The 25878-nt window shown below is 40.8% G+C and overlaps 1 protein-coding gene across 2 annotated transcripts; it reads left to right on the top strand.

Moving 5' to 3' along the window:
• Nucleotides 1-108: 108 nt before the first annotated feature.
• LOC112884387 lies at nucleotides 109-25081 on the top strand. 2 transcript variants are annotated; one of them, XM_025949767.1, is made up of 27 exons: nucleotides 109-264; nucleotides 1449-1646; nucleotides 1752-3710; nucleotides 4711-4786; nucleotides 5349-5471; nucleotides 6671-6741; nucleotides 6805-6911; nucleotides 7003-7479; nucleotides 7556-7741; nucleotides 7833-8126; nucleotides 8948-9580; nucleotides 9996-10392; nucleotides 10505-10647; nucleotides 13749-13919; nucleotides 14414-14611; nucleotides 15209-15769; nucleotides 15876-15935; nucleotides 16034-16353; nucleotides 16460-16892; nucleotides 16999-17466; nucleotides 18653-18769; nucleotides 19251-19372; nucleotides 19452-20208; nucleotides 21120-21374; nucleotides 21465-21647; nucleotides 22923-23261; nucleotides 23804-25081. In XM_025949767.1, exons 2-27 carry the CDS (start codon nucleotides 1499-1501, stop codon nucleotides 24554-24556), a joined length of 9351 nt encoding a protein of 3116 aa, XP_025805552.1. In that variant the 5' UTR covers nucleotides 109-264; nucleotides 1449-1498; the 3' UTR covers nucleotides 24557-25081. The 2 variants fall into 2 exon arrangements, with proteins under 2 accessions (XP_025805552.1, XP_025805551.1); XM_025949766.1 differs by having other exon boundaries at nucleotides 6671-6911.
• The last annotated feature ends 797 nt before the right edge of the window (nucleotides 25082-25878 follow it).

Here is a 25878-nt window from a genome sequence, read left to right as displayed (position 1 = left end):
AGATCTCCAGCCCGAAGCGAAACGCTCGTCACCTCACGTGACGGCACGTGCCTGCCCCAGGCATCTGATGTCCCACGAGAAGCCACCAGCGAAGCTAAGACGAGAAGAGAGGAGAGGACAACTGCCGCACGGAGACACAGACGCGGACAGGCCCGCAGTCCGCGAGCGATTGGGCGGCGACCACCTCATCACCTCTTAACCGCCGCCGCCGCCGCGGCAGTCTCCGTCTGTCGCAGGGGAGCGCTCCCTGTCTCGGGCTCCGCGGTGAGCACTCGCCGCCCTCTTCCTTCTTTCCTCGCGTGCGGCGGCGCGATCCCGCGCGCTGCGTGCCAGCGTGTCGCCTGGGGGGGCCTTAATTCGTGGAAGGGTCAGGTTGTGAGGTTTTGGTCGGCGCTGGATCCGAGACCTGCACCGTTGCAATTTGCTGCTCGAATTAGGCCCATTTGGCGTGCCCGTTTATTTGCTGTTCGCGTGCGCGCAAGTTGGGATGGTTCGTGTGGTCATTGGATTGCTGGGCACGGGATTCAAAGGTTCGATCGTTCGAGGATTAGGTTCGTCTCGGGTGCCGTATGTTTACAGAACGCTCGTTGCTTTTTAGGTGTAAGATTTTCCCGAATTGGGTTTGAACCAAGGAGATCATTTGCCTCAACTGTAGGTCTCAACTGGGGAGCTGTTGCTGCTGACGGCAGACCCTTTCATCTGCCCATTAATCTCTTGGTGCTCTAAGTACTTTGGCTGCGGATTATAGACTTCGTTAGTTCGTTTTGTAGCTATATGCTGCCTTGAGCGCCAGTATTTTGTCCATCTGCTCAATTTGCGCATAGACTAAACACTATTCACATCGGATTGTAATTTCACTTGAATTAGTTATGCGTTGGAGCACTGTTAGGAATACTAATGTTGGTGTTCTTCACTGCTCCATATCCTGACTATCTCTGTTTGCTGTCCCCAAGCTAATAATGTACTGCATTTTGTCATATTTTATATGCATTGTTGTTAGACATCATCATGTACATTTTTAATTGAGATTCCATTTAGTTCATGATCTTAATTATACTGTGATTCTTTTTTTCAAAAATAAAAAGCCAAGTAAGTTTATCTTTCTGAAGGTTTTTTTCCTCGAACACGCAGGAGAGCTGTGTACTTTTATATTAAGAAGATGAAAAAAGGGGTAAAGAAACCCCTTACAAAAGCCACATACTCACACAACACAAACACATCCACCCAAAACAATTAATTACATAGGGAAAACCTCTCCTCGGACAGGGGAACGACCATGCTCCAAGCACGACCAGATTTCTGAAGTTTTTCTTGTGCTCAATTTTGAAGCATTTGTTTGGTTGGTATATTTAATAGTGAATAGTGAGCTGCATGCCTTTTCTGTATGACCTTTCCTGGTTCTGTTCAGCTGTTCGCTGATTTCTTCTATTTTCTTGTTTTGTTTTCAGGCAATGCTGCTATTTACCATCATTATTAGTTGAAGAGGAGCATACGAACTATGGACGCATCTCGTCAGGTAGATGATGGGCCTGCTGTATTACAGTTATGCAGATGGACGTTGTCACAAACCCATCTTAGACTATCAAAATTTCGAGAGGTTTTTATATCTCCAACAAGGCGTCTGTTTGGGTTGCTCTCAGACTATGGTGAGGCTTTATCACTTTTCATTGTTCTCCCTTAATCATGTTGGAGCCTATGTTCTTGTACTACTTCTATTGTTCTTCTTTTCTAACTATGGTTTTACAATCCAGGAGATCTTGTCCTGGCAACTGTGGAGGTCAATCCATCACAAGTTGAATTACCTAAAGCTCTCTCAGATACCTGTACTCAGGCAGTCTTTGAAACATTTTCTTCTATTCCGAGAGTAAAGTCTTTAGCATGGGGATACTGTTCTGATGCTTCTAGTCAGCTTGAGGACTCAAGTTTTAACGAAGTTCTTGTCGTATCTAGTGATGCTTCTATCACAGTTCATGCATTCTGCCGTTCTCGCAAAAGCACACTAACAGTTAATTCCACATCTGATCCTAAAGAGTTGCATGGGGAATGGAAAGAGTGGCGCCCTACTGAGTGTTCAGTGCTGGAGGATGGTGAGTCAGGTCCAAAAAACTGGTTTTGTTCTTTCCTGACTACAATCACTGCATCTGTTTCTAATGGAAAATACCAAGCCAGATTTCCCATGAAAGCTTTATTACCTCATTCAGCAGAAGTGGTATCCTTTAACTTATATGATACTACTCTGTCTTTCTTGAAGTTTTGGTTTAGCAAATGTTCTCCGAAGACTATGATGGAAACTGACAGTGAATCGTCACAAAGTTTCTTTAGTTCTTTACCTGTAGATGAATCATCATGCAGCTGTCAGTGGGAGTGTCTAAAAGTTTTGTCTAGCTCTTCAGGTCATTTGATCGGCTTAGTCTTGACTCCTAATGAATCAGTAACTTGTGAGGCTCATACATGCAACACTGAGTGTGTTTTGGTTGCTGTTCTTGAGCTACACCAGTGGGGTATACAGTGGAACTTTGTGGCAAACCTTCAGGATGCACGTGCTGGTATTAAGCCCAGTCCAAAATGGGTTGATTTTCAGTTGTCAGATATGTTTCTTGCCTGCCTTAATGCCACAGGTTTTGTTGCCATTTGGGATGTGAAAACTGGTGGCCTTGCCACGTCATTCAGTGCTCTTCAACGGTGCAGAACAGGCCTGGTGATGCCCCTGAGGAGCTCTATGCCCGATGTGACAAATTTGGATGGGGGGAACATCTCTGTTGAGAACTTTGCTGGTAGAATGTTTAAACGGTTAGTTTTGGCATCATATTCTCATCTTCTTGCTGTCGTAGATGAGGTTGGAGTAGTGTATGTGTTCTATGCAGATGACACCTTAAACTTCAAAGCTAATGTGCATGAAAACTTTGATCTGAGTGTTATGAATAATTTTGGTGATTGTTTGTCTGCCTGGGAAGCCGCTGGGCATGAGATAGGGAGTCTATCATTTAGCACTCATCAGTCCATACGACAAGGGTCACTTAATCCAGCCAAATGGGTTCCTGAGGTCACAGGGAAAAATGATGTTGGTATTGTCAGGCCTAGAAAAAGAAGAAAGTGCAGATGCGATGAAAATGAAGTGGACAGCTGGCCAAGTGGTTTTATCGCTACAGGGAAGATGAAAGTTGGGGCAGTTTATCCTGACACTGTGAATTCCTCAAGTTCCTTAAGGAGGGTACTTCTTCCTCCATGCAGATCAAAAGATGATGTAATTAGCCTGTCTCCGCTTGGACTAATGAGGGCTTTCAAAAGTTCAAATGCAGATGGAAGCGAGCATGTCAAAATTTTTCATACCGAGTTGCTTATGTATTCATCTTTTCTTGGCGAAAGAGATATTGATGCTGGATTTATGGACAAAAGGCTTCCATTTAAGAAAGATTCTGCTTTTGTTGGAGATTCTGTTGTTTGCTCCTTCCAGGGATATCTGTATCTAATCACTCAGTATGGCCTTTCTGTGGTCCTTCCGCCAGTTTCTATTTCATCTTTTTCATCTCATGGTGATGCTATCAAATTTTGGCAATCGGGTTTTGCTGTCAGTAGTACATGCAATGCTCTAAACCTATTATCAGTTGACAGATCTGAAACAAGGTGGAAAACCTGGCAAATAGAAGTTTTGGATAGAGCATTGTTGTATGAAGGGCCTTCACTAGCAGACAGGCTCTGCTGGGAGAATGGTGTGTTTTCTTTCAGCTGGCTATATCTTTTTGTTTTTATTTGCGTGAACATCCTGTTACATGGATGGTCCTGTTGTAGTATTTTAAATTCCTTTCTTATCCTGTGGTCTGTCTTTACTTTATTGAACATTTCATCGTGGATTTGTTTCCATTAAGGTTATGGATATCAGGTTTATTACTAATTTGATGTATCTAATTAACATAATTTATGAATAAACCATGCCTTGATAATCAATGTCTCTAAACATTTTCTCTCAGGGATTTTAAATTTTGTGGGTGTTTTATAATTGGATAAATATACAATATGCCGATCGATCATATACCATAACTATGGAGTTATTCGGTGGCATATTGCAAAATGTCCCATGATAATTATAACCTCATTTTCTTGATCCGGAAGGAGAACTGGCCATCATTATCTTACAAGAAGGAATAAAGGGAAAAACGAAATGTACATGCTACAATGCTAAACTCTTGGCGTGACCCACCAGGAAGAAAAATGCAAAACTAAACCAAACCCTCAACAGACTTAACTAAACTAAACTTGCCTTTCTATTTTTAGCTTAAAATCAAATGTTTATGAGATAATGCTATACCATAAATTGTATCCTACTTTGAATTCAGTGAATCTCAGTTCAGGTATATTTGCAAATGCATACGTTAAGGTTTTACATCTGGATGGTACTAGTCACACTCGGTCACTACCATTCACCATTTGCTTGAATCATCTATTGTTCCAGGTGTTAGATCCTTTTCACTAATGCATATTTTTGAAAAACAAATCCCAATGACCTTCTGGACAGCTAACCAACAGGCAATAATGCACTTCCCCATTTCTTTTACTATTTATCCAATGACATGGGTATACAATTATACCTGTTTCATGGTCCAATTTAAATGGATGATACAATGTCTGGATAATTATGACTTCAATATTCTGTGCGACACACAAGGTTTTTTAGAATACTATATGTGCTAATTTAAGTTATTGCATTGACAGGTTGGGACTTGAAAGTCTCTAGGTTACGTTGGCTGCAATTGGCCCTGCATTACTTGATGATTAGTGATCTAGAGCAGTAAGTTCCTGTATTTTCTTGTCCTGGCACTTTCTCTCACTTGTTTTTTATTTACTTTAATATTATATGCATATTTCCAAATCCTATTCCTTAAACTTTTTGGACTATTTGCAATGTTTATTATTTCGGTGTGTCTTGATGAGTGTGATGTATATAACTACAGGATGATGTATGAATATTAGATTTTGGAGTACATTTATACATGAATAATGAGCTGGTTATTCAGATTGCTTATTTATTTGTAAATTGATAAGTGATGTGGTATTCTAGAAACAAGATTGAATTGTATCTTTGTTTGTAGTTTCTAATCATTAGAGGTTTGTTCTCAATACTGCCATCTATTTGGAGATTAATAGATGATGTTGTCTTTTATGGGTGTGGTTGAAATGGTAGATGTGTATACTTTCTTCTGAATGTATCAATATGTTCGTACTATCTGTTTTAAATAATCAAGTATGCTTTTATTGCGTTTTAGTATAATTTTTTATTGAAAAAAATCATTGGGCTCTGTGTTAATACTATCTTTTGTATTCATGGATTTCTAACGCTAGTGGCTTGCTAGGTCACTGAATATGCTCGCTGAGGTCAATCTTGCAGAAGAAGGTGTCTTACAACTGCTATTGGCATCTATTCATCGGTTATCTAGTAGGACTGGAAACGATAATGAAGTCACATTGTCATCCAAGTATGTTTTGTTGCCTGGTAACAGCTTTGTCATGGTGATGAATTACATTAATAAGTTAGGATTATCTTTTGAAATACAGTTTGTTAATGGAAAAAATGTAGTTCTTTGCCTACATTTTTATCTGTTAAATTGTAATGTGCAGAAAGCTTAATTTGAGTATATAACTCAGTAGGTTGGTTAGCCTGGCGTAGAAGAACCATAATGCTGATAGCTGTTATAATGATCATATAGTCATGTTCTTCTACATCTGAAACAACATTAAGCCTTAAGCTTCATTGCACCTATTTTTATTGAATTTTATCCACTTCCAGGAATATATATAACTGTTTAATTCAGTTTGTCATAATTGTCACACACTGTTTCAGCAATGAAAAGGAATTTCATGAAGTCCGCACTTGGTACAATTATGGGCATTGTCTGTCTTATACTGCAGTTTAGAGAAATTTATAGCAAAGATTTAGCAGACAGAGTGAACTATATGAAGATAAAATTTTGCTTCTCATTTAAATAGCGCTTAGCTTTTGAGGTTTACACTAGGTGGGAAATTTTAGACAAGAAAGTTGTTAGCAAGTCAAGACATGGGAGGAATGGCTATGAAGATCCATGGCAGTGTAAGAGAAGAAAATTGTTTTTTCATGTGGGAAATATGGATATGCCAAAAGGAGGCTGAATGCATCTGTAGTAGTCTCAACCCTATGTAGAACACCTGCTCAACTGTTGCAGCCTGCTTAGGGACCGCAGATGCATTTGCGGAACATATGCTGCGGCTGCACCATTTAAGCCACTGTATTTGGTTCTTGTAACTTCACAGATACTAACTACTAAATACTTAAACATAAGCCACTACTAGATATGATTACATGTGATAACATTTGTACAGGGTGGGTTCTCAATGGATTTGCATCGATGTTATACAGACATCTGCTAGTAATATGTGTGTAAGATAAGCATTTTTGACATACTGCCATTTAACAATGCTTATTTAGGGCATCATTCGTTGATTTAGCCTGCAAAACAGAAATCCGTGCTGTAGGGAATGCTGTGATATCCTCAAAGCTGCAGTGCAATACATTTAGAAATACATACTATAAGAGGCATGGCTTGTTCTCTTTGTCCTAGTTTTATTGGGTTAATGTAGCCTGCTCTATATGTCACACTTTTAGCTTCATGTAATTTGTAAGCTTACAGTGTGAAAACAGGTTAATGGTTTTAGCTGTCCGCTTTGCAACAAGAATGATTAAATGTTATGGGCTACAGAAGCAAAACTCAGGTAAATCCTTTTACTGTACTAATTTCTTTGTTACATGTGAGATTTATTCTCTTTATGGCTCAGACATGCCAGATAATTCAGTAAAGCTTCATGAAATGGCTTCCCTTTTGATGGTAATAAGGAGTATCCAGAGCCGAGTCTCTGCAAAGAATCAGAATTCCGTTCGGATGGTAAAGTGATGATGCCACTGCTTATTTTCTAATAGTCGTCTTCAAATGACCATTTTCTATTTTTCTTAATGCTGTGCTTACTCTGTGGCAGGGAGATGATAAGAACTCGCTGAAAATAGGCACAGAAGTATTGCAAAATGATTCTTCGCTTCCAGTTGTTGTAGTGGATGGTGTTCCATCAGGGCCTGGTGGTTTAGATGTTCATGACAGGCAAGAATCAGCTCATGTGTTGGCTCCTGATAGCAACAGCCTGTTAGCTCTAACACCAGTTGAATCATCTCTTAGTGCTTCGAATTTCCTTGATATTGATACCAATAAAGGGACTGCTCAAGTTGGGAGACAAATTATTCAAGGAAACATTAAGGAAATGATTAACAGATGGGAAATGAATAACTTCGACTTGAAAACTGTTGTCAAAGAAGCACTGCAGTCCGGTCGCCTACCTTTGGCAGTTCTTCAACTGCAGCTTTTGCGCCAGAGGGAATTAGTTTCCAATGAGGATCCAGAAGATGCTTTCTCTGAAGTTCATGAAATAGGAAGATCCATCGTTTATGATCTGTTGATGAAGGTAAATTAGTAAACTTAGCTTAATAATGTATTTGTGTGCCAGTCCTGTTTCTAAGTCTAACATATGTACTTTGAAGGGTGAAACTGGATTGGCTGTAGCAACGTTAGAAAGGTTAGGAGATGATGTAGAGTCAGACCTAAGACAACTTATGCAAGGTACCGTCAGGAGGTCACTAAGGCTCCAAATTGCTGATGAGATGAAGAAGCGTGGGTACATAAGATCTGATGAGTGGAAGATGCTAGAGACTATAACTCTGATTGAGGTTTGACTGTATACATGCTTTAGCTAATTTTAAATTGTACCACTTCAGTATTCCTTAATACTGATCAACATTTTTTTCCTCTATGGAAAAGCGGTTCTACCCAAGCAGCAGCTTCTGGGACACATATTTTGGCAGGGAGAATGTCATCCGTGATGCTGCAAATATTGTTACACTGCCAGGAGAAGATAAACCTGTATTGGCTCTCCACATTCGTGACCACCCCCTTGTTGAATGCGGTGATGTTGATGGAGCAGTGCTTGGTTCTTGGGTGAACATTAATGATTACACTGATTCTAAGGAGTTCCCTGCGAGCAACATTTCTGATGGCTACTGGGCCTGTGCTGCTGTATGGTCGGATGCTTGGGATCAGATAACTGTGGACCGTGTAAGTCATGACTTGTCCTTTTAACTTAATGATAGGATAACACCCTATTTCTGATAATAACCATGTGTTGTAGACCTCAAGTAAGAAAGTTGTGAAAAGCTGTGCAAACTGCCATAAAATGATGTGAGAAAATCATGAGTTCTTTTTACCGAATTGATTGCTGCATATTTTGACTCACTGCAGGGACATTCAATACCACATAGGCATGTACAGCTATGTAATGTTACAAATACCAGTTCTTTTTTTCTCGATCACGACAAATACCAGATTTATTTCTCTTGGTTTCGCTATTTTCTTTTCCATGGAGATGTGTCTTGCTGTGTGGTTTAATTTTGTTACGACACTTTTGTTAACTAGTTTCTAGCACATAAATTCTGATCCGGCCCTGGATTACTTGTGGCACAACTCCAGTTCCTAGCTCCAGGTTAGATTTAGAGTTAAAATCTAAAATGAATTGGTTTAAATATGTATTTTTAATCTAAATTCGATTATTCGAATCAAAAGGATTCACATTAACAGCCTCAATGTACACTCAGCTCTAGCTCCATGAAATCTTGAAGCTAAAAATAGCCTGCTTCATGAAATCTTAGAGCTGGAGCTGTGCCAAATAGGCCCTTAGGCCCATCTGATCTGGAGTTTGTATGCCAAAATAAATGGCCTTGTTATTTTTTCCATGGAAATGTCTCTTGGTTTGCGGTTTAATTTTGTTATGATGCTTTTGTTAACTAGCTTACAGCAACCCAAATTCTGTTTCAGGTCCTGGATTACCTGTATTACCTGTATTTTTTATGGATTCATGATTTTTGTTTTGTATTATGTAGATATTGCTGGACCAGCCTAATCATATATATGCTCATATCCCTTGGGAATCTCAGTTTGAATATTTTATTGGTCATAATGATGCGGGGAAAGTATGTGAACTTCTGGACATGATTCCCAACAGCGTACTTTTAGAAGGGATTATTAGAGTAAATGTGGACAGTTTACAAGCCGCTGACAACACTGTTTCTGATCTAACAGTCCCAGATTACAACATGTACATATGTGACTCAGAAGAGCTTGAACCTGTTTGTATGGAGATACCACATGTTAAGATATTTAGATCCTTGTACAATCATGAGTCAACATTGTATATCAGAATACTAATGCAGCAGGAATTGGCAAAGAAACACATCTTTGTGAAAGAGTACTGGCAAAGTACTACTGAAATTATACCTTTGCTTGCTCATGCTGGCATGCTTCTAAAGGTTGGTCCAAAGACAGAATGTTCTACGCCATTTTGTGCTCCAGAGATGCCAGATGATGCAAATCACAGAGGTCGTGAAGGCGCATTGCACAAGTTAGTCATACGTTTCTGTGTGCAACATAACTTGCCATACCTGCTGGAGCTCTATCTGGACAACTGTAATTTGGCTCCTGAAAAGGATTGTATCCCTTTACTCAAAGACGCCACAGTAAGTTCTGGTGCAGTTTTAGTTTATAATACTTGCTATTCAGCATTATTCTTTCTATTCAGCTCTAGGACCTCTAGCAGCATGGAGCTGGTTTATATTATAGTTTTTTTTTTGTTTAGAACATGGACTTCTAAATTTGCTATTACATGGTTGGAATTTATGTGCTTTGCGGAGCCAAGTTATGACTGGTGTGGTCCCTTCAATTGCTACATGTTAACACTTTCTTTTAAAATATCCTTCGGAAAAGTCTCAGAAGGTTCAAGCTTATTGAACCAGTTTAACTCTGTGTTTTTAGTTTGCTTGGTTGTTATGTTGTGTATTGTAACGGTCAGAGATTAAGTTGCCTAACATGTTCCTGTTTAGTACTATATATAAAATTTAGTTTCACTTGGTTGTTATGTTGTGTTATTTTCAGGGTGATTGCAAGTGGGCACAATGGTTACTCTTCTCCAGGATCAAAGGTCATGAGTATGAGGCATCATTCTCTAACGCCCGTTGGAATTTGTCACAGAAAATGGTTAATAATAGTAATCTTACTGCTATTGAGATAGATGAAATGTTGTATACAGTTGATGATATGGCTGAACGAATTGGTGAAATGTCTGCACTGGCTACCTTAATGTATGCTTCAGCACCAATTCAGAAATCCATATGTACAGGAAGTGTGAACAGAAGTCGTGGTTTGTCATCTCAGTGCACATTAGAGAACCTGGGTCCTTGTCTCCAGCAATTTCCAACGCTATGGAAAACCCTTTTTTCTGCTTTTGTTGGGCAAGATGCATATGGGTGTTTAAACTACTCACCTGCCAATGGTAATCAACAAAAAACTTTGCGCCCTTCTGTTCAGATTGTTGAAGCTCTGCTCTTGAGATGTTACCCACACATTATTTCCTTTGCTAAGAAAAGAAACATATATTTTTTCAGTGTTTGGAAAATCATCAATTTCTGAGTACTTGCGGTGGCGCTATAGCATTTTTTCCTCTGCTGGAGGAGACACTTCGTTGTTGCAAATGCTTCCATGTTGGGTCCCAAAGTCTATTAGAAGATTAATTCAACTTTTTGAACAGGTTTGTCCTTTCGGAAACCATGTTTCAGTTAACACACTAGAATTTTATTCTGATTTGTGTTTTGTTCTGTATTATTCAATCCCAGTTGTGGTTCTGCCCCATATGGCATCAGTTGAATTTAGGTTTTTAATGCATAAATCTAGACTTTGGAATGCTAAATTATTATGTGTATAAGTGAAGTTGTAATTACTGTTTCTAGAGATATCAATAGTGAAGTTAAAACAGAGTAAGGTCTATAAGTAATTTCTAAGGACTTCTTTAGGGAAATGTTCCTAATTTGTTCAGGCCTACACCAGCTTGACTTTTAACAAAGAAACTTTCTTGCTGTTACTTATTTTCTTTGATTACCGAACTATGGCTTAGTTGGTAGAGCCTTGAGTTGAGGGGCCGTCCACCTAGACAGCTTGTGTGAGTACCTCCCTAAAGGGTTTGGTACTCCCCTCTCTTGGCAAAAGGCAGGGGATGTCTTATGCGTGGCCAAGGCACATATGACAAAAGTACCTTGGATCGAAGTTCTGTATACTTTTTCTTCCCCAATCTTGATTTTGCTCTATGTGGGTCTGAAGCATTCAAAGGCCTCATCAAAGTCCTCCAAGAATGTGAATGGAAATATAAACGATTTGATTCCTGATATCCTTATGCCATTGGACGAAATCAATGATATTGAGACATGTTCTAATAGTAAAAAAAGTTTTGGTAAATGCCTAAATGGTAAAAAAAAAAATATTGTTTGTCAAATGGAAATATGTCTATATGCTATGAATTTTTTTTCTCAAAAATCAGATCTGACATTTTAGCTAATGTTTATGCTAATACTTGATTGTGTAAGATTGGGTATAACGCGTGGGATGTATTGTATTGAGCCTCTAGGGCGAATATATAGGAGTACATGGCTTGGAGGGCAAGTAGCCTCTCCTAGAGATGAGGAAGGTTATCCTGGGATTACAATCAATCTTAAACTAACCATATTTGGAGTTGCCTAATATACTCTAACATCCCCCCGCAGTCGTAGCGGTAGCAACACGAACGGACAGACTGGAGAACAATGAAGATATCCCCCCACAGTCGGAACGTCGGTGCGAATGCTTCGACTGGAGTAGGTGACGCAGATGATAGCCTATTAGTGCCGAAGTAGCCGAGGTCAAGGTGGATGTGGTCGAAGCCGTGGAGCAGGGCGCGGGTCCGAAGCGTCAACGAAGGCGTACGAGTGCACAAAATCAGCAGCTTCTTGCCGACGAGTTCAGCAGGACGATGAGTTGCGGATAGTGGTGGTAGACGGTGCAGCTAAAGAGCGCGACTCGTCTTCCTTCAGCAACATCGGAGGCGGTGTCCGTGAGCTTGCGGCGATGAGCGCGGACTCGGATTGAAGAGCCAGCATGACGAAGACCGGCAGCATGGGTAGCGCCACCACCTGAAAAGGCCGCGACACCGGCGACGGTGGCTGATCACGAGCGTCGGCGCTGCAGCCTGTGAGGGCGCAGCGACAACCTCATCCTCGGGAGTGTCGACGACGAAGCGGTGACGAACGGCAGGGCGACGCAATCCGATCTTTGATCAGAAAAAAAAAGAAAACAGCAACAGACAGACCATGGGTACAGTCTCGACGACGGCGCGGCTTGCCACGCCAGTGACGCTAGGTGGAGAACGGCGTGGTGGAGGAGCGTGGAGGCCGGGGCGGTGCGAGGAGGCCCAGCTGCAGCCCGTCTCGGCGGCGGAACCCGACGGAAGGCGCCGGCATTGACCGGCAGCGCGGCCGCCCGGCTTGATTCCAGCAGCTCCAATGGTGCGGCAGCTTGGTGCCCCCTCATGCTTCCTCCGCAGCCACGCAGTTGCGCACTAGGCAGCGATAGCGGTGGCGCAGGAGGGAGCGGCAGCGCTGGGCCAGATGCGCCTGGGGAGACGGCAAGGGGAAGCGGAACCGAGGCAGCCCGACGAGATCGAATCACCACGGGAGGTAGGTCCATCCGCTCTGCCTGACCACGATGGCGCGGCGGATGAGAGGGATCCCCGCGTGGCACCCCAAGCGGAGATCGGTCTCTCCCCGGGGGAGGCGCGAGGGCAGCGGAAGCCGGAGGCCTAGGGTTTGAACCTAGACTCGTGATATCATGTAAGATTGGGTATAATGCGTGGGATGTATTGCATTGAGCCTCTATGGCGAATATATAGAAGTACATGGCTGGAGGGCAAGTAGCCTCTCCTAGAGATAAGGAAGGTTATCCTGGGATTACAATCAATTCTAAACTAACCATATCCGGAGTTGCCTAATATACTCTTAACATATTGATCATGCAGGTTTCTTAAGTGAGTAAATTAACTCTAGCTAAAACTTCCAAACCATAAGACTTGTCGAGTCATCAGAAAATTTGATACTCGAGTGCTTTATGGAATACATTTAGAGCCCTGCACAAGTTCATGCAAATTTTCCTCTGCAAATGTTGAAAGCACATGGATTTTAATTGTGGAGGTTGCTTAGGCAATGAGTATACTCCAGCTAACACTTAAATGTACTGTCTAACTTTCGACCAATTATGACATGTGTAACAATGTGGTTATCAGGTTACATGATATGTTATAAATATTGCTATGGTGGTTATCTCGCCATGTTCCGAGGGTCTCCATAGCTGCAATCGAATTCATTCTATTGACCTATTAGAAGTCCTGTGATTCAGTTGTAAATAATATTGTCTAACCATTAAGGGAACTATAGAAGCATTGGGTTGCTAGGCTAAGTTCACTTATAGTTTTGTCTTACTAATTTGTACTAGCACAGTGCCCGTGCGTTGCTACGGGTAATATAAATTTTACTTGGATCTACATGAGTTCATCAACTTTATGCTCTTCCACTCTGTGTACAGGCCGTGCCGTGACCACATGAGGCATTGATTGTCCGGGTTTCGATTGGGATTCCAATTGATTTGTCCGGGTTCCGATTAGGATTCCGATTGATTTGCCTGGGTTCCGATTAGAATTCCGATTGACGGATCAAGGAATCGTTGCTTGCTTTAGAAATAGTAGAGATATATGCACACATCTATCATCCATTTGCATTTCTAGCAGGGTAATCCTTTTCTTTTTTCTTCTTCACCACAATCTATTGTCAGGGCCCATTTGGAATGCAACTGCTATCAAATGCACCATCATCTGAAGAGTTATTCACTCACAATGTCACTGATTATATATATAATTCCACTGGATTTACTGAAGCCAACGCACTGTCCTTGGAAGCGTCGATCCAAAAAAGTGTCGAAGAAGAACTATACTCTTCCCTTGAGGTATATTCATGTTGCACATCTTTGGCAACTTTATTTGTTTTTGTATCTTGCATCACCTTCTTTAAAAGTTGAATCTTAGCTCTAGATCATCTTGGATATATGCTAGTATGTGTACTAGGGACAATAATCAGGAATACAAGATTGGCTTCTAGGCTCATATGCATATATCATTAACTTAATTACAGTAGATGGACATAAGATTAAACTCCCCTCTCTAACATTTTCCTGACGCTAAATCCTACAAAATTTGTTCTATTGACTTCTCTCTAAATTGAAAAAGAAAGTCGATCATGGGGGGAGACTGGACTCCCTCTGGGCTTTGTTCTAAGAAGGTGCCGTGCTTCAAACTGGGTTTGGGATAAGAGTTTCAACGCTCTAACTGGTCCACCGCAAGAAGCTTGCCATTTTCATTGTTTCCCTCTGTTGAATTGTGCTTTGCTGTAGTATTGTAACTTTTCTTTCTGAACTAGCATTTTTATTATTCTCCTCTTCAGGAGAAAGATGTGAGAGTGGAGCATCATTTGCACCGTGGCCGAGCCCTAGCTGCTTTCAGGCATCTTCTTGTTAAGAGAGCTTCGCAGTTGAAATCAGCCAGTGCACGTCAAGTGATATCTGCACAGTCTAATGTTCAAGCAGATGTACAATTGATACTTGCTCCTTTAAGTCAAGCTGAACGATCAATTCTTCTATCGGTATGCCCATGTTCCTGAATTGGTTCTATTACTGAACTGCTCATGCTGTCAGTATCCATCAAGTTTCTGTATTGCATATGAAGCATTTTTACGGAAATACTGAGTTCTGCTTTACAAATAGGCATAGCCATACAAAAATCTTTCAGTGCTGCGGAACTAATTTTTTCCATAAATAAACGTATGTTGCTTTAGGACAATATTTTTTCAAGTGTTTTAAATTTTGATTATCAATAGTAAATATATGTCGATGAACTGATGAAGTGATACTATTGTGTTATTTATAGAGAAGGAAATGAGCCTAGCTCAGTTGGTTGTGGGTGTGGATGTAGATGTACCCCAGTTCAAGTCCTCGGGCGAATTTGGGTGCCTATTTTCTTCGTAATATAAAAGTAACCTAGTTCCTCCTAGGTTGGTCTAGTTTTTTTTATTCATAGAAAAATCCCCTTATTTTCATATTTTTACCAACATATTTCTTTTTTGATACTATTTCCATAAGGCCATAAATTTATATGGCGAGAAACAGTAATAAACCTTTATGCTTTTGTTCACTATATGTGTGCCTATATCTTATCATTTTTCCCTGCTTCTGCGCACCAGGTGGCTCCACTAGCTATTACAAACTTTGAGGACTCGACTCTAGTTGCTTCCTGTATATTCTTGTTGGAACTTTGTGGCCTGTGTGCCAACATGCTTCGTTTAGATATTGCTGCACTTCGACGGATCTCTTCCTACTACAAGTCAGTTCGGCAAAATAAACATTTTGATCTATCTTCAACAAGGACCCCAGAGCTCCATGTGCAGTCCCAAGGAGCTGACATAGCTCCTGCTCTAGCTCGAGCATTAGCAGAAGATTATGTCCAGTCTGATCATCTGCATGTATTGGAGCAGACTCAAACCTCGATGACTCCCAAGAGGGAACAAACACCACAGCCTCTTATTGCTATTCTGCAGCACCTTGAAAAAGCAAGTTTGCCATCATTAGATGAAGGTAAAACTTGTGGATTTTGGCTTTTGACTGGCGTTGGTGATGCATCTTTTTACCGATCACAGCAGAATGAAGCAAGTCAACATTGGAATTTGGTTACTGAATTCTGTCAGGCACACCATCTCCCACTAAGTACAAAATACCTTGCTTTACTGGCCAATGACAATGATTGGGTATTTATTTTTTCCTTATTCTCGTTGTTACTATGTTATTTCGTTTTTTCTGCAAGGTCACTATTTAGATAAGCCCTCACACTGATTGTAATTGTGCTTTTGGCAGGTTGGTTTTCTAACGGAAGCTCAGATAGCTGGATTCCCAATTGAAGTTGTTATTGAAGTGGTAATTTTTCATATTTTACCTTAGAATTTCTGATAATAACTTTAACTGTGATTACACTGTACTAATTTGTTCTAGTTTGTGTTGTGTCCACTGTTCAGGCAGCTAGAGAGATAAGGGATTCAAGATTGAGGACTCACATATTGACTGTTCTAAAAAATATGATGTCACTTAGAAGGAAATCATCTGGTAATATACCTTCAGGGAGTAGTGATTCATCTTTCTCTGCTGTTGATGGCAATAATCCTATGGAACTTTTCTGCATTCTTGGAGTGTGTGAAAAACAAAAGAACCCTGGAGAGGCACTCCTGAATAAAGCAAAACAAATGCAGTGGTCTTTGCTAGCCATGATTGCTTCATGCTTTCCAGATGTAACTCCTCTCTCATGCTTGAGTGTTTGGCTTGAGATTACAGCTGCAAGGTAATAACGTGAGCATTGCAGGAAATTTTTATGCTAACAACATTTTTCAAGCTTCATTGTTGTACTGTGTAATTTTGTTGCCTTGGCATTTGTTGGTTATCTGAAGGGAGATGGCCTCGATCAAGGTGGATGATATTTCCTCGAAAATCGCAAAGAATGTTGGATCTGCTGTTGAGGCCACAAATAAATTGCCAGGCACTAGTAGGAATGTTGAATTTCGTTACAACAGGAAGAATCCAAAGCGAAGGCGGTTTCTGGAAGCCTCATCGGAGAAGTTCACGATATGTTTCTCGCTGGATAGCTCATGTGGGCCAAATTCTGCTGGAACTCCCTATCCTGCAGATGTTGATGCTCATCAGGAAAGAGGAAAGCCAATCTCTGGAGAAACCATAATGTCAACTGATTTTGATGAAAGGCTTGCATCTTTATCAAGCATGGTAGCAGTGCTTTGTGAACAACAACTGTTTCTACCATTGCTTAGAGCTTTTGAAATGTTTCTACCTTCCTGCTCCCTTCTTGCCTTCATCCGTGCTCTCCAGGTTAGTAATAATAGTTTATTTAGTTTAAAATGGTTTTCAACTAATAGTTTATTTAGTTCAAAATGGTATTCAACTAACTTGAGTGTTTCTGTGCTACCCTTGAAAGGCATTTTCTCAAATGCGTCTGCCGGAGGCTTCTGCACATTTGGCATCATTTTCAGTGAGAATAAAAGATGAAGCTTCTCATGCTCAACAAAACTCTTCCAAAGAAGTGTCAGTTGTAGCTGGATGGGTGGCTGCTACAGCTGTAAAAGCTGCTGATGCTGTACTCTCAACTTGTCCATCAATTTATGAGAAGAGATGTTTACTGCAGCTTCTTTCTGCTGTGGATTTTGCTGATGGTGGCACTTCATCATCTTACTTTAGCAAAAGATATTGGAAGATTAACCTGTCCGAACCTTCGTTGTATAAAGACACTGATATCTACAACTGGAATGATTTGATGGATGACGCTTCTCTTTTAACATCATTAGAAAAGGACGGTCAATGGGAGCAAGCTCGCACTTGGGCAAGACAACTGGAGTCGAGTGACATAGCTTGGGAGTCTACTCTTGACCATGTCACGGAATCACAGGTGTGTGCCCCAACCCTCCCCCTCCACCCCCCCCCCCTCTGAATTTCTATATACCTCATCTATATCTATGCTAATGAAATTATGAGTTTTCAACTTTAACATCTGTTCACACTTTCTGTTTGACATCTCTCGTCATAGCCATCTGTTAGGTTGACTGTGTGGCTATGATTCATATATCATTTAATTCTTGTAATTAGTGTTTAAATTTACACAACGGTCTTAGTACCATCCTCAAACTATTGTGCGTCTCGGCTGGCTGAGATGATTGTATCCATACAATGTCATAATTGCTTATCATGCCATAAATTAGTCTCGTGTATAAGTTTCCACATTTATTTTATAATAACCCCAAATGAACTGGAAGACCCATCGCAATGACTGTTGCACGCCATGCCCACTGTTCACGTCACTCATGTTACCTGCTTCCTCGATGCCACTGGCAGCGCGGTGGGTAAGTAGGGGCCTCGGTATCTCTTTTCCTATGAGATGTCACCACCCTTGCTGTGCCTCCTACAGTAGCAATTTTTGAAATAAAAGATTGTTGGATACATAGAAATTATAAGTAACTATTGAGGGTATCATGTGCACATACACACAAACTCAAATCTCATCTCATGGGTGCAATCTGAGGCTCAGCTGAGGGTGGGAATCTCCCCGTCTCTCTTGGACTATTCAGGCTCAATTGGATTTGGTCCAGTTAAGAGGGAGTAAGGGAATTCCCACCTCCACTTGGACCATTCAGATTGGATATGATAGATGAGGTTAAGTTTGTCTATGTGCACCTGATGCTTCCTCTTATCTATTTTGCTTAATATAAAATAACTATTGGGTGTTCGAGAAAAAAAAATAACTATTGCACTTTCATCTTGACTTGAGTTTTACATGCACAATAACTAGTTGCTAGAAGATGCTAACGGAAGTGATGAAGACATCAAAGAAATTATTTTTGGAAAAAAACTTGCGGGGAAAACCACATAACCTCAACTGGCCTCTATCAATATTCTACATTGCCAGGGGCACTATAAGGATTTTATGGTGTGTCAGCTCAATCACAGCGTGATGTGTTGTTTTTGTACCCCCACCCCCAAACCAATTTTGGATTACATAGCCAACATTCATAACTACATTTTGACATTCTCAGTGCATCCTTATGTTATGCTGACATCCAGCTGCCGGACATGTGTAGGCAGAAGCCATGGTTGCTGAATGGAAGGAGTTTCTTTGGGATATCCCTCAAGAACGTGCAGCCTTATGGGGCCATTGCCAATCTCTCTTCATGAGATATTCTTTCCCTCCTTTAAAGGTATTCTGTTTGATAAGTCAAATGCACAGAACAATATACTCCCTCCATGCCATACTGTAAGGTGTCTTAGATTTGCACACATAGATTAAGGAGCATTAAAACTCAGTAGGTGCCAGTGTGAGAATATAAGAGTTGCCCTGCTCTTCGAACCAAAAAAATAGACATGAAATGATCCAATGCCATCTAGCTGCTGCATGCTTGGAGAAAACCTTGTTTGTGTGCTTTGTTAGACACTTAGACTTAGACTACATCTATTGTTGCCAGCTTTTCAATTCCCTGTGAAAGCCAACCCATCAGTAAGGGAAGATTGGGAACACTGTCATAGATACATGCTTGTATAATGTAGTACGCCTTGCAAAATGAAAAATGGCTCACATGCTAAAAGTCTCTAACACCTTGTATTATGAAATGGAGGGAGTATATTTTTTCCCCTTAGCCGTTTAAACTGACAAATTTTATGCTCGTTCAACCATATGTTCAGGCTGGATTATTTTTCCTTAAGCATGCTGAAGCAGTAGGTAAAGAGATACCAGCACGAGAGCTTCATGAAATACTACTGCTATCTCTACAATGGCTAAGTGGAACTATGACCAAGTCCTCTCCGTAAGCTCTGTCTTCCTTGCATGTTCATATTGTACTCAATCTTTTCATCCCCTTACCGATTAGTATTTAACATTTGCAGGGTCTATCCTCTTCATCTTCTACGGGAAGTTGAGACTAGGGTTTGGCTCCTTGCTGTTGAATCAGAGAGCCAGTCCAAGGCTGATGGTGAATTTGCCACGTGTGCTGTTGCTCACAACATAGCTGCTGGAAACTGTACCAGTATTATAGAACAGACTGCTGATGTCATCACAAAAATAGACAGTAACATGAGTTCGCCACACATGAAAGCTACAGAAAGGAATCCCATAAGGGACAATTTATCGTGCCAACATGTGCAACTCTTTGAGTCTAACAGTGAAGCATCTTCAGCAACAACAAATAGCACAAGAGCAAAGCGAAGGGTTAAAACAAATTTACCACTTAGACGAGGGGTCAATGATGATTTTGAAAGTAGAACTAATGATCTTGATAACAATTCTAGCAATTTTCATAGCTCGAAGATTGGTGAACAAGCTAGAAATTTACTTTCTGAAGAGGAATTTGCAAAGATGGAAGCATCTTTGTCTGGTTGGGAACAAAATGTTAGGCCTGTGGATGTGGAGAAGGCCGTGCTCTCCTTGCTGGAATTTGGGCAAATAACTGCTGCTAAGCAACTCCAACAAAAGCTGTCTCCATCATATATTCCCGAAGAGCTTGTCCTTGTTGATGTTGCTTTAAGAATTGCCAATAACAGCTGTAATGGAGAGATCAGTTTGTCATGCTTTGACACAGAGGCTCTTTCAATACTTAAGTCACTGGGAGTAGCAAGTAGCAGCGATATGATTGACCCATTACAGGTCTGGTTATTTTGTTCCATTCGTTTTATGACATGTTTCTGTTTGAAATTAGTTTTCTGTGATCTCCACTCTGAGGGTTCCAGGGTGGTGCATCTTATTTATGGTGTGTTGTTCTACAATTATCCAGATGGAACTTACACTTTTTCTAACATTGTACTACTGCAATCATATCCTTAGGAAGCAAGAACACAGATTAAACGGTACATGTGTAAAGAAATAATTTCTCTAATTTATGTGGCTTACAATGCTTTATTTACAATGGCGATTGTAATAATTGTATCCAACATGTGCATCACCTTTCCTGTTAATTATTGGCTAAGGTTGTAAAGTTAACAATGTTATTTCAAGATGTTGGTATCATACTGGTAAAAAAATAAGTGCTGTGATACAATAAAATCTCATCTGCTGCAGGTTTGCAGTCATGGGTGTAGAAACTAGCATCCTGTACATTTTGTGAAGTGCCAGTTCATCTTTGATCTCTATTTGTATATTCTGTTACAACAAAACTTCTCAGTACATCAAAGTATTTCTTGTTATATCATGAAAATATACTCAGGTGTGAAGTTTTAGGTAGTTATTGCATTTTCCTTTTTTTATCAATCTAATATCAAGCAAAGCAACTTCATTTGTTACTTTGTTAACTTGTTAGGATAATGATTCTTGTGAAATCTCTTATCAGCCTTGGGATACGTAAATCGTAATCATGCCGCAGTTATTGTAAGGTCTGCGGTTTGGTTATTGAATATTGATTACATGTTTGTTCATTATTACTAGTATAGGTAGTGATTCAATTTGAACCATTGATGCAAATGGATACTGATTTTGTCCATGCTCATCACTATTCATGTATGTTAAAAATTTGTTACTAAGTGTTACTGTGATCAAGAAATCAGAATGCTGCTTTATCTCAGGTTATGGAGAAACTAGCTGTGAAATGTGGTGAGGGCCGTGGACGAGCTATTATTAGGAGAATAATAGCAGTCATTCGAACTGCTAAATTATTGGGACTCCCATTTTCCGAAACATTTGAGAAACAGCCAATTGAACTTCTACAGTTGCTTTCCCTGAAAGCTCAGGATTCTTTTGACGAAGCTAAATTTCTGGTGGAGACTCACATCATGCCTGCATCTAGCATTGCAAGAATTCTCGCTGATTCGTTTCTAAAGGTTTGTTCATTGCTCAGGTTTTAATAGTACGCTTTTCTTGGGTAGTTATTGCAGTCCTACATTACATTATATACTTTCAATCCTTGATAGGGGCTTTTAGCTGCACATCGTGGAGGTTATCTGGATTCCCAAAAGGAAGAAGGTCCTGCTCCTCTTCTGTGGAGATCAAGTGACTTCTTAAAGTGGGCAAAACTATGTCCATCAGAACCAGAAATTGGCCATGCTTTAATGCGTTTGGTAATGACTGGACATGAAGTACCGCATGCTTGTGAGGTTTGTCTTCTGATCCTTGTTTTGCTTTTGAACATTCTTTTCTATTTGTAAGTATTCATATTTTCCTTAATTGCACTGAATTTTAACGGCTGGAGCTGGCTAAGAGGCACCAGATTGTATATTTGTTTGATCATTTGATTTGACTGTAAACTGGTAGCACCTTTTGACTCGAATGCTACAATGTTAGTAAGGAAACCTTGCGCCACAATTAGAAGCAAAGTTAAAGCAATATGCTTTCCTACAGAAAGAGTGCTTTGCAATGTTTGCTGGTTATGTAAAAGATGGTTTATTAGGATCAGACAAGGTAATTTGCTAATTGATGCGTCTAGGTTAAGGATTTGTTTGGCATTGCAGTGGCTTTTTAGAATTTAGTCAGAAACTTCCTATTGGTATTGATAAAGGCTATGCAGCACAGAACAGCAACTACAAACTCTGGGAAAAAACAAATCTTTTGTATTTTTTTTACTGGATCATACCTAACAAGCACCGATATAATATTCAGCCTGGATGAATGGAGTTCAGTAAGCCCTGAAGTGGCAGTATTTTCGATTTTCATTCCCACATGGATCTGTATGTCCCTAAAATAAGCAGAAACTGCTGGTTCTAGTTGTAAAACATTACATACTGCCAAGTACCCATCATTCTTGCATCTCTATTTACTTTGCTACACACCATATAAATGCGGTAAGAAAGTGGAATATTGCTAATACAGCAAGGATTACTGCAAATTGCCAGTACTGGCTGTTAGGAAATAGGTCTCCTATATCTCCTATTCCTATTCTGTTAGGACTCCTTGCCATGGCTAGTTACCTGCCTTGCGGCTCATGCCTGGACCAAGTCAGCATCTCCCCCTGATTCTGTTTCTATAAGTCAGGGAGGTTGAGATTGCCTTGACTTGGGCCCTATATATTGTAATCTTGATCCCTCGGTTGAATACAATCCGATATTGCGTGAATTCATCCGCTTTCACTGGCTAGTTTTTGGCTAGTTCCCTGCCGGTTGTGAATTTAAGTTGCTGGCCTCAGGACTCATTGTAACTTATGTATCACTGCCCGCATTCTTTCTTTGATTGAACCAACTTACAAGTGAAAGTTGCTGAAGTTGGTTATAGAATGCCCAGATGTATTGTTTTTCAGAGGAGTGATTTGCATGCTCATCAAACCTGCAGTTGTATTGTTCGTGTAGTTTTACAGAAACTTCAACAGAGAATATCAAGCTTTGATTTATGTTTTTCTTTTGCCGCCTCTAAGTTGTTATCGTAAAATGTCATTGCAGGTTGAACTCCTAATATTGTCTCACCACTTCTACATGTCATCTTCTTGCCTTGATGGAGTGGATGTTCTCGTCACTTTTGCAGCAAATAGAGTGGACTCATATGTTTTAGAGGGGGATTTTTCTTGTTTAGCTCGCTTGATCACTGGAGTGAGCAATTTCCATTCCTTGAGCTTCATTCTTTCCATCCTTGTAGAGAATGGCCAGTTGGAGTTGCTACTTCAAAAGTATTCTGCCACTGACACAACTACTGGGACGCTTGCATCGGTTCGAGGATTTAGGATGGCTGTTATTACATCACTGAAACAGTTTAATCCGAATGACGATGACGCTCTCTCAATGGTATCTCCCCATCCCTCACCTCTGTTACTACCCAAAAATCTTTGAACGCTCTGTATCTATTTACTATCCAACAACCCAAAGTAGGTCCAAGAGCAGGTTTAGCACACCACCAAACGGAATTGACCAGAGGACCATCACTATAAACACTAAGCGAGTAAAGAGGAGCACTTTTGCATTGCTTGCCTAGTGCCTACTAAATGGTCCTCTGTCACAATTATGGGTGTTGAAAATAATCAAACATTTAGTAAAGTTAAAGAAATAATTATTTCAGGACCTAATGCTGTGCTGGAGCAATTATTCTGCTGATTGAGCACAGGCCATGCAAGTTTTGCATTCATACTGATAGAAAATGTACTAATCAATATTAGCCTGCTTTGGCCCCAAAGGAATCTTGCATAAAGAATAAGAAAAGGTGATGACTAGAGATTTTTGTTTACTTCGTACCTTTTTTCATTTATTGACAATTGTACAGCTTGGTTATTACCACTATGAATGTTAACCTTCTGTCTCCTTGTGCTCTACAACTTCTATGTCTGATTCAGGTATATAGGCACTTTGACATGAAGCATGAGGCTGCTTCTCTCCTTGAGTTGCGCGCCGAGCAATACATGAACAGCTGGTTATCGCGATACGACAAGGAGCGGCGAAATGATGAACTCCTTGAGGCTATGCGTCACCTTGTAGAGACAGCTGAGGTTCTTTCAACGATTGATGCTGGCCAAAGAACACATCGTGCTTGTGCCCGTGCTTCTCTTCTGTCACTTCAGATTCGGATACCTGATCTTCTGTGGATTGGTCTTTCAGAAACAAATGCCCGGCGGATTTTTGTGGAACAATCTAGATTCCAGGAAGCCCTTATTGTTGCTGAAGCGTACAACATAAATCAGCCTATGGAATGGGCTCCAGTCTTTTGGAATCAAATGCTGAAACCGGATCTAATTGAGCAATTCGTGGCTGAGTTTGTATCAGTGCTGCCCCTGCAGCCACCAATGCTTCTGGAGCTTGCAAGGTTTTACAGGGCAGAGGTTGCAGCTAGGGGGGAGCAGTCACACTTCTCTGTATGGCTTTCGCCTGGAGGCTTGCCTGCAGAGTGGGTGAAACATCTTGGCAGATCATTCAGGAGCCTGCTGCGTAGAACGAGGGACATGAGGCTGAGGCTGCAGTTAGCAATCCTGGCGACAGGCTTTCTTGACGTCCTTGGTATATGCAATAGAGTTTTGGACAAAGTCCCGGAGAATGCTGGCCCGCTGATCCTAAGGAAGGGCCATGGGGGTGCATACCTTCCTCTCATGTAAATCCCTTTTCTATTGATCCATTTGGTTCAAAACTTTTTGGCAGTTAGGTGGGTCTGGAAAGGTGGGTGAATCTTGCAGATGTGAGCATATACTACGTAGGATGGTGAAAAGATTATGTATCAGCTTTTTTCCCCCCTGAGTTTTGGCAATCAGGCTTCGCTGTAGTCTTTGACGTGGTTTCTCATCGATGATGACATGGAAGACCTTTCGGATTGTATATACAGCATTTCGAGCGGAAAAGTTGGAAACAGCCGACAGAAGTGGAGTTTTTGCAGCTTCATCCGGCAGATGTTTTCCCATGGATGGTGATAAGGGCACCCATGAGGCCATGACGTATCGATGTTTGTACCGTACCCAAACAATCAAATTTTATGGAGTTGGTTGGTTTGGCCCAAGGCACTTTCTTGTACATTTGATGTCAGATGCACTCGGTATTTTTCTTTCCTTTTTGTGGTTTTTTATGTTCTGCCAGATGCTTGTGGATTGCGTCAGGTTTTACAATCAGACGTCAATGCATTGCGTCAAGCCGACGGGGTCCTGTGCCCAGTCCAGCGAAAGCGTCATTTCTACGCAATGAACGCTATGCATGCAGGGCGATTAATACGGAAGAGTAGTTGTTTTCCTCATTTCTACAAATGAACGCTAACTTTCCTCATTTCTATGCAATTCCTAGTTGTTTTCCCCTTATTCCGGTGACCAAGTCACCAGCACCCATCGGCAGATAGTTGCTGCGTGCCTGCGCACGCTTGTAGCGGAGGGCCAACATCGACTGCATCACCGGCCGACCGGCGAGCTCTCCATGGCATCTTCCAAGTTCCAACAGAATGGCGTTTATTGCACACAATATACAATAACAGGAACAAGAGCAAGCAACATCAGTATACGAGGATCGTCAATGTGCACAGCGCGTCGCTTTCAAACGGAATGTGGAATTTTGTCTTTTTTCACGGTTTTTTTTCCGCTTCTGTACTTGCTTTTCCGGCTTTTTAATATAGCAAGCAGATCTTCTGCCGGTTCGTTTAAAAAAGAAAAAAAAAACAGAATGTGGAATGACGCGGTGCCCAGGATTGCGCGTAATTAATATACAACCAATCATAACAGTTATACGAGTCAAGTCCAACCTTAGTCCAATCCTAAGAGACGTACTTGGATTTTAAATGAATCCCTGGCTGCTCTAGCTACTTCCGAAACAACCAAAAAACAACTACCATAGTCAACTCTCTTTCTTCCAACCACATGATTTTGAGTTGCATTGCCATAGAAATTCCAGGAGGTACATAGTCTATCTATATACTCGTATGACACATTATCACCTAATATTG

Source organism: Panicum hallii, chromosome 3 (assembly GCF_002211085.1).
Source record: "Panicum hallii strain FIL2 chromosome 3, PHallii_v3.1, whole genome shotgun sequence".
Lineage (NCBI taxonomy): Eukaryota > Viridiplantae > Streptophyta > Magnoliopsida > Poales > Poaceae > Panicum > Panicum hallii.
The sequence above is the reverse complement of the archived record's forward strand: the minus strand, read 5'-3'. Positions and strand labels throughout refer to the sequence as shown.